This window comes from Aplysia californica, unplaced genomic scaffold, assembly GCF_000002075.1.
Source record: "Aplysia californica isolate F4 #8 unplaced genomic scaffold, AplCal3.0 scaffold00002, whole genome shotgun sequence".
In the NCBI taxonomy this organism is placed as follows: Eukaryota; Metazoa; Mollusca; class Gastropoda; order Aplysiida; family Aplysiidae; genus Aplysia; species Aplysia californica.
The window spans coordinates 1,562,332-1,572,331 of NW_004797272.1; the positions used below are offsets into that span (position 1 = coordinate 1,562,332).

Consider the following 10,000-nt stretch of genomic DNA (forward strand, 5'->3'; position numbering starts at 1 on the left):
TATATATATATATAGACAGTATAACACGGATGTCTCGAATTCGTCGGGATCGGCCTCGGTAGTTCGAGGTATCCGTAGCTCAAAGAATATCTTACAAAGATAAAGAAGATATGCCTGATTTCGAGTCTACTGCGCTCGACCCTTCCGTCATATAGTGTAGTCTGCTTAAACTGAACGTGGTCGAGAGGTTACAGTGTTCGCCTCTCATTCAATAGGTCCCGAGTTCTAATCCGGAAAGCGACGGAAAATTTTCTTCTCTAAAATGTTCTCCTTTCACATCCTTTCCTGCTCTCTAACAATGTTCTGTCGTCTGTTTTCGTCTCCACTTTCTGCCGCCACCTCCTCAGCTCCTTTGCCCCTCCCCTGGGCTCCGGACTCTTTCTGTCGCTTTTCTACAGCCACTCCTTGACTCCTTCTCACTGCTGTCTTTCAGTCCTACCCCTTGTCTTATGGAAAGTGAGATCTAACACCTAGCCTTCTCGGATAAGGGCTAAAAAATCTAGGAGGTCCTGTGTGCAGGTTGCGCACGTTAAAGATCCCTAGGTGGTCCAAAATCGCTAAAAGTAGGTTTCAAAATTTCCGAAAAAAACGAAAATGTTTAATGTGTCCTGCGCGCTCATATTATGACCTTATGCAGTTGTGAGTGCTGGAAAACACTTACAAAACATAACAAAAAACTAAGGTGGAACTGAAAACCCGGTTTTAACCAGAGAAATTCCGGCAGTCCCGCAGATTTTGATTGAAGCAGACTCCACGATACATAAAACATTTATGTTGTATTTCTAATAAATATGCAAGGTGGGAAGTAAGAAGTGGTCATTCATTCAGGTAATAGCCTTGGACAACTGGCTGTTAGAGCAGGGATCTTAGCTGAATGTAAACTTTCAGAGTGAACCAGAGCGGGATCTTACGGGGTGACTTTTGGGTAGTAAAAAATCTGTTTCCTTAAAACAGCGCCGAGATCCTAAGCGAACCAGGATCGTAAGCGGTGGAATCTTAGGCGGAGACAATTGTATATATTCATAGAATATCAAACACACATTCATACATATAACATATTGGAGCACACACACACAAACATACACACAAACACTCACATACACACACACACACACACACACACACACACACACACACACACACAAACACACACACACACTCAGAGTCAAACCTGTTCAAAAGGCCGCCTGTTCAAGACTATTACCTAAATGAATGACCACTTCTCACTTCCCACCTTGCGTCTTCATTACATGTACTTTAATGGCTCTATTCTATCCACCTGTTCAAGATAACCAATTTCTTCTCAACTGTTGACGGTTGTCTTATACAGTTTCGATTTTATGGTTATTATACATCCAAGGGAAATGTTGCGTCCACAGAAAGGGGCATTTCATTATTGGCTCACTTAACAAATTAAAACACTTACCAGTAGTTTCCGGTAAAACTACACAAGTGTTTGTACACACTTGAGTAACCCTAATTGGACCATTGCTTCAGACACAACAGGAGAAAACAATTATCAAACTCATACCCCTCTATACCACCACCACCTACTAAAGTACCTTTTCAAAGGAGGGAAAGGTAGCCATTTTACACAGATATACTATCATATACCGTGTTTGCTAAAATGACATGAAATCATTGGAAATTGATGTTCAAGTTTTGTTTCTCTATGTGCATGAATTGTTTTTAAGTTTCTATTCCCAACAGAAACCATCCCACCCCCACCCCTCTTCAACCTCCAACCCCCACCTCCACACACACACTCAACCCAGGACCTTGCTTAAAACAACTTCGTGGTTGAAAGAAATGTAAAAAAAAGTAATGCGATTTATCGTCCTAGTCCCCTGCCCCCCCCCCCCCCCCCACCCCTTTCCATCCCAACACCCCAAGATCCCAAGACCATTATCGTGTCAACATGAGTCTAATAGCAACAAACAAAGCTTCACAATTACACTAGTTTGTGTTTTCACAAACTGCCTGGGTTTTTGATTCAGAGAAGTTGCTCAGATAGGAGTAAAAATATTGGAGTAAAAATATATCTTATTTCCGCTTACGGCTGTTTTCAGATTAACTGAGTTCGGTAAATAAGACAAAGAAAATAGTGAACATACGAATGCATTTTGGTTCTATAGGAAAGTTCTATTCCTTTCTGGGTTTTTTTATCTCTATTCTTTTGAACACACAAACTATCATTTTAAAAGTGACTAAATTTAATCAGTGGTCTTACTTTGGTTTTGCAGGAAAGACCTGTTGAGCTGCCCGCCGTGGCGTCTCTCTATCGCTGAATGGTAGCCACCTGCTTCATGCCGTGAATGGAAGAAGAACTCAGAGGTGCTAGAGCACTCTGTCATGGTGTCGCTGTCGATGCTGTCATGGCGGCTGTAGTGCCAGCGGTCGTAGATCTCGTGCAGCAGACCATCCACAATGGAGCCTTGGCGTGCCCGCGACAGCTGCTCACCCACACTCGGCTGCGGGCTCCCGTGACTGCCAAGGTCATCCTCGAAAGGGCATTGTGGTTGCTCTAGGGCGTCGATGAAACAAGCATCGTCATTGTCGGACGACACACTTCCGTAGCTAAACTGGCGGAAGCAAGACGGGTGCTGAAGGTGGACAAGTTCCGGGCGCCCCTCTGGTCTTTTGCTTGTGAAGCAAAATTCTTCATCATCAGACGTTGGAGGCTGCGTGTTGTATGCCCCTGGAGACTGCATGCTGGTCATGGTCAGAGATTCTGCCAGCCAACCACAAGATCTGCAACCAACGCACAGACACAGAGTCTCAGTCGGAACTCATACTATTGACCAAAAAGTCTTGACCGTCTGAAATAAAGAGATAATACAGCAAATGTCACATTATATTTTAAAAAGCAAGTACTTTAGCTTAAAATGAATAGACAGTGATAGAATTAAATTAAATATATAAAATTGCGCATATTACCCAAAGAAAATGATGAAATTTGTACAGAAAGGAGCACTTTATTTTGCTGACTTCACAAGACATTGGTTGCAAATCAACTGTCTTACACAAATAGTAGCCACTTAAGACAGGATAGAACACTCACTGGAGGAAAGTGGGGAAATGATATAAAAGCCTGAGCGACATGTTATACCGTCAAAAAAAGGTCTGGTGAGCTTCGATATGGCAGAACATCTCATAAAGCACACTTTCTAGTTCCAAGTTACATGATACATGAAGAGTAGATGCGGCATGCAACAATTCAGCATTTCACAATGATATTTCAAACAGGGAAACATTTAGTGCCAAAAAAACATTTGAAAAATCACCAAGCAGCTTTTTTCACTGCTGAATAGAAAATACTAAGAAGTTCTGAAGCAAACTTCAGAATTATAAGATTTTCATTAGTGAGCCTGCGTTTGTGTGTGTGTGTGTGTGTGTGTGAGTATGTGTGTGTGCGTGTATATGTGTGTGTGTGTGTGTGCGTGTGTGTGTGCATCAGGGATGAAAGTTGGGATGAAGGTTGGAGTGATGGTGAGAAAAAATGTTTCAGTACGAAAAATAAACAATTTTTGTGGACAAATAAAAAGAACACTGCTGGGTCCTCCCATAGAAAAGTAGTAAGTCATGGAGGGTGCCTTGAGTTCATAACACTTTGTTGACTGAGAATAATAAAAAAAGGGACACTTGCCTTTCAAAATACTGATATATTTCTTTTTTGTATTATAATAACATACAGAAACTTGTATTTCAACACTGCTCAACAGGATCTTCACAAAAAATGTGTTGACTTATCTTTTTGTTTTATTCATGTTCTTTGTAGTACACATTCTTATATGTTATTCAAGAGTTCCCATTGTATCCACACTGGTTGGTGTGTAGGCTAGAGATTTGAAAAAGACATTACAATTAAATATGACACTGATCGAAATATTTTAAGCACAGCAAAAACTGCCAATCTAGGAATTAGATTACAATTCAAGTTGAGAGAAAAGTCAGTAAAGCATCCCTTCATCAAACCTTTTAACTGTCGGCTATGCATTTTGCCTCTCTGTGTAGGTCGGTGCCCTTAGACAAGATCAGATCGATTCAATTCGGTTTGGTTTGGTCGTCGAGGCTAGTCAGATTTTCCTCTACAGAGACCGATGATGACTTTAAAAACAAAACGCATTTGTTTTTCAAGGCTTCAAGTTGGACGATCAGTTTGAGGCAGGGGTCTAGTTATGGTGTGCACTGAAGCCGTCAGAAACTGAACTGAACTGAACCAAACAAAACCTCCAATGGGCACCGTGTATGAGAGGCACGGAAAATACTTTTTTTGAGTTAAACACTTGTCACAAAGGTTTGACTAGTCAAATTTGTGGGTTTTCAAGCCAGTGAATAGCATATATAAAGTATAGATCTCAATCTATAGAGGCCTACTCTCGATCCTTGTTAAGGGAGGACTTCCGTAACGAGCGACCACTATGAGACAGAGCAGAATTGAGGGCTTGGGGTAGGGGTAGGGGTAGGGGTAAGGGTAGGGTTAGGGTTAGGGTCAGGGTTAGGGGTAGGGTTAGGGGTAGGGGTAGGGGTAGGGTTAGGGGTAGGGGTAGGGTTAGGGTTAGGTCTAGGCCTCTTCTTTATTGTGTTTGATGGGGTGGTCGCTCATTACGGAAGTCCTTCCGTTAATGTAGCCACTGTCAATACCTCAGAGTTAGCACTTTCAAAAATAGGGTTCCACAGGTCAATGTTACTTTTATTTCAGGCTACATGACACATCCACATGATCAACTGTGCTTAGTGTAAGATTCCACCAAGCTACACTATTGAGAAAAATGTCGTATGAAGGAGTTTTAGACTGAGCAGTCGATACAATACGCCAGGTAAACCTTCACCTTCATTCTCGCTCTCTCTTTCTCATCATACACACACGCAAAATATCATATGATTTTATAGCATACACACATACACACACACACACAGAAACACACAATTTTATGTTTTCACCTTTTACTTTTTTAAGAATTGTTTTTTTTCAGTCAAGACTCATATCTAGATCTAGATCTAGATCTAGATCTAGATCTAGATCTAGATTCTAGATCTAGATATCTATGTTCATGATTTCCTTTACCAGACTTTCACTTCTCTTTCTTATTTCATATCTGGTGAGGTCACTAAACTTCTTACTTGTAGGCCTACTCTTTATCCAATAACATTGTATAACATTAAAAAACAAAAAATAAAAGAATAGGCTAATGTTGGTTTTATTTCTTATTATTAGTAATATAGATCTAGAATCTAGATCTAGATCTAGATTTAGATCTAGATCTATATATCTAGATCTAATCTTTAGTCTATTTGGTTACATGTATGATGAGGGTAACAGGTAAGCCATGGGTATGTGCATACAGGCGAAATTATGATTAATTAACTTAATAATGCAGCGCGTACCACAATACACTGATGAATCCCAGAACTTCATCATCCGACGCTGACACAACCAACCATTGTAAAAATGACAGTTGTGGAGAACAGCTGTATTGTAGCCTACTGTGTCGTGCCTCTTTCTTCCAACCAATTAAATAACTTGCAAACAACTGTTGCAGTGTTGACGTTGCCAACAAAATATTGGGAGTGGTCTCCCTTGGATTCTTATTTGGCGCAAGTGATAAAATGGAGCGTTTGTGTGTTATTGTAGCCAAGGATGTCTTTGCTTCCATCTTCGGGATCGTATGTTTGATTCTATTTTCCTCACCACATCACGAAACAAAGAAAAGAACAGAAAAGAAGAAGCGAGGAAACAAGAAGAAAACTAGCCTAGCATGACATTATATTTATTTTTACAACTTCAAGCCAAATTCAAGTCTCTTTGCTTTAAGTTTAAGTGTGTACCGTTTAAAATAAAGAAAAAGATAGGTCCAAAGAATGGCTTTTACGGACTATTGGAACGATTTTCTTGAAAAATCGTTGTTGTGGTCTGTCTTGCTGAGCTACCCGTAATAAAATTATTACTATTATAGTCAATAATTATGTTAATGTTCTTCTGTCTTCCTGTTTTCTTCCTAAGATTTAATGTCTCCACTGCCTGTCCACCACTACCCCTCCCCACCCACCCCTCCCCCCCCCCCCCTCTCTCTCTCTCTCTCTCTCTCTCTCTCTCTCTCTCTCTCTCTCTCTCTCTCTCTATCTCTTTCTCTCTCTCTCTCTCTCTCTCTCTCTCTCTCTTCTAGGTAATAGGCCTACATGGCTTTCTCCTTGACTGTTACCATGGTCTGCCGGGGTATAGTGGAAAGAGCAGAGCTTGCAGTTGGGCTGGGGTAGGCCTTTGCGATATACAATAAATGCTATATATTATTATTATTATTATTATTATTATTATTATTATTATTATTATTATTATTATTATTGTCTTTATTATTATTATTATTATTATTATTATTATTATTATTATTATTATTATTATTATTATTATTATTATTAGAATCTATTTACGACTTCCTTAATAATTGACCGCTGTGCCTGTTTCATTGCCACCGTACGTGTCTTTTTAAGTATCATAACTTCCTCACGGACTGGACAATTCTGATTTGAATAAGGCCTGGTGTGTTTATGTAGCCTATAATTTTTAATAGGTTATATTATTGAAATGCAGTCGAAACTTTCTGAGACGGCCATCTGAGACACACTTTCGTACAAGGCCTGCACATACACACACACACACACACACACACACACACACACACACACACACACACATTTATGTTTTCATCATTTGAAGCCTTTTGAGAATTTTCTTATTTTTTAAAATCAAGACTCTTACATTCATGATTTCTTGACCAGGCTTCCGTGGATCATGGACTCCCACTTCACTCTGTTTTGCGTTGCAGCAATGGTGTCTGTTGTTCTTGCAGCTCCTAGCCATGTTGTTATCTTGTCCAGCATATTTTCCCTCTGTCAGCCCCTGCCTCTCTTTCCATCAAACTTGCCTCCCTTACCAGCAGCTGAAAATTAATATATATATATTGCTACCAACTGGTCAACTTTGGTACCGTAAATAACACAATGTAGTGGGGTGGACGACTCAACAACACGATCGGTTAATTCATTAGAGGGACTAATGATAGAACAACAAGTGAATGGATATGACAGCTGGTCCACAATGCCAGGGGCTGAACATAGATATATCTATTTTAGTCCTATGCGCTAGGGGCGATTGGAGATTATGTATTATCATTGCCATCTTAGAAAGATGGGTTGGGGTTGTTTTGTTGTTTTGTTTTGTTTTGTTTTGTTTTGTGGGGGGGGGGGGGGTTTGGGGGTGGCTTTTATATACATGTATATATCTATGGAAAAATTGCAGGAGGGGGGGGGGTAATAAGTGCCAGTTTGTAAAGGTGACTGTCTTATACAAGTGGTCGTCATAGCAGTAAGACTACTGTATATTTTATAAATTAATATATGATTACACTTCAGATCATTTTTGTATCGTTCTGTTACTAAGGAACCTTACCGATGAACAGACTTATTTGAAAGCACTCTAGTCAGGATAAAAGCATAGATCTAGTACTTCGAAATCGGAAAAACGAAACATGCAAACGAACTGGGCATGATACACAGTGCATTCGAAATAGGTCCCTGAAAACACTTTGGTTTTTGTGCCCATGGACCTGCGAATGATTGTGTTGGGTTGGGTTTTTTTTCAAGAAATCCAGACGAAATCCATCCCCTCCGGTGTTTGACTCCTGCACCATTTATTTATTTATATCTATTTATCTATTTATTTATGTTTATTTTTTAAAAAGCAGAGCTATAGATTTACCTACATAATAAATTCAAATATCAGACCTGTCCATCATGTAAAGGGGATCCCGTTGTCACATACTTTCTTTGCCTTCGATACACATTGGACGGAGAATGAAAGGCATTTTTTACCGACTCCACGGGGACAAACCATTTCTACTCCAGGGGACCCTCTTGTATTCGGATGGCCTGAAAATTTACTTGAGCGAATTATAAACGCCTACAGGTACTCAAAAGTGTGATTTTCAGACCATCATCCCCTCCATGATTATCTCAGTCACTACAAGTCAATGAACCAAGCTAATGTGTTATGTTGATCAGAAACATTTTCATTTCGTTTGCTAAGACTGAACTTTGAGTGTGCTGTATGAAGATGTGCCATATTATGTGATAGGCCTAATTCTGAAATATGTTTAAGGTCAACATATTTACCTTTATATACGAAAAGAAGATGCAGAAGATTCTTAGAGAAATCTTAACCTTAAGATAGACTTGCTTTTTTATACCTTAAGATAGACTTGCTTTTTAATACCTTAAGATAGACTTGCTTTTTTATACCTTAAGATAGACTTGCTTTTTTATACCTAAAATAGGCCTTATGCCGATTTCGTGGGACATTTTCTGCCTTGACCAGGTTCGAGCAGCACCCTTTTTCACAACCAGCTCCTAGAACAATATAGGCCTTATATATTGTGACTTTTCTGTTGAAGTGTATGTGCAAGTTCCAGTTTTTGGGAGATTGCCCCCCCCCCCCCCCCCCACCTCTCCCCCAATGTAAACCAGCAAACGAAAATCCTCGATTTTTTTATCTTGAGCAAACTCTCTAACCGGAAAAAAACGACTAAACCGAAGAAAATCTGGTGACCCTGCAGATTCCTTTTACTTTTAAAGCGGACTCCACTATAATGAAGGCCTGTACAACACATATTTTTCTTTTAAAGAAGATAGATCTGTAGGTTGACCTAGAAGCCTTCTTTTATTACATTTGCTGACCTTGTACCCAGAAACGGAATTCTGTGCATCGAGATCAAAGAGAAAACAACTCAGAGTTAACTATATATTACATTTTAATGGTTTATGTCCCTTGCTTAGCAAGTTCACAGTTTCTCTGTTGCCCTAACGCTAACACCGAGGATTAGAGTAGGGATAGAATAAGGATTCGAGTTAAACCTATAGAGTTGCGTTTTCCATATATTACCCTCATCCCTCAAATGTGAATAAAATGTACAGGTGTGGAAGATTGCCCCAAGCAAATTTACTGAGTGAGTATGCGCACGTTTATCAATTTTTTAAATTTAGTCGACATATAATTTTGGTAAGCCGTCACCATCGATCAAGCTATTTTTAAAAAAACACACTTGAACAAAGATAACAAAGGCCTGATGTGTGTCGTTTTAGAGACAGCCACCCCTGCTCTGGACGCACACCGCTCCCCTGTTTCGGGGTACCTGGACTAATTGTCCTTGATGCGATCCACACACGACATGCCTGGATACCTGGAGGTGTCATCTCTGACTCAGAGGTTGACCTGTAATGACCCTCCATCCTTCACGGTCGGGAGCTGTCGTTGCACATTCTGCCATATCCAGGCCAGTCCATGTGCAATGAGATAAAAAATATTTTTAAAAAGAGGGTAAGCTAACGCCTATCGTATCGACTATTATACAGTGGACGTTGGGAGGCCCTTGGCTAGGCTAGGCCTTCTCAGGCTATCTTACTACATCTCTACTAGCAGAGATCGTCAAGGATAATATGCTCTGTCGATCGCGTGCGAGGGGACTTGAGTCACAGGTGGATGCCTCGCGGGGTAGTTAGCTGCTAGACCCTTTCGTGTCTTCCCTCTCTTGTTTTTGGGCGGGCTCACGTACACACTCACAGCAGATCTTCAAGTGGCGTGAATGCTAGCGAGCTGGGACCTCGTGTCCTGCCCCCACGACGAAATAAGTTAATTGAGGCCTAGATCTAGATCTATTGTTGTAGACGGCTCGTCAGTGAAGGCTCGTATGCCACGCCGAGTGAAGGATTTTTTCTTGCACTTGCATTGTTTGCTCCGCGTGTTCACAATTACATTTAGTGTGAGTTTTTCTTACCTGTTTCAGCTGTTAGTTGTGTTAGGCTACTTTTATTGACTGTGGAAAAAGAAGAACATTAAATTGCTTGTGAGGGCGTGGCTTCACGCGTTTAAAGTACATGCTAATATTGTTTACTACAATTAAAACTGAATTAAATCGATTTATTAATGATAATAATAATAGTAATAATA

The 10,000-nt window shown here is 40.2% G+C and overlaps 2 protein-coding genes across 2 annotated transcripts in view; both read right to left on the reverse strand.

Annotated features, from left to right (window-relative positions):
* LOC101854538 (tetratricopeptide repeat protein 1) overlaps positions 1 to 10,000 on the reverse strand; it is a gene marked incomplete at its 5' end in the record, with an annotated part of 25,028 nt that overhangs the window by 10,366 nt on the left and 4,662 nt on the right.
* Positions 2,231 to 3,802, reverse strand: LOC101854126 (TBC1 domain family member 30; the record flags this gene model as incomplete). The annotated part of the gene is given in 1 exon segment (XM_013088574.2): positions 2,231 to 3,802. A coding segment is annotated over 1 exon segment (490 nt), but the record flags the coding sequence as incomplete, so codon positions are not given.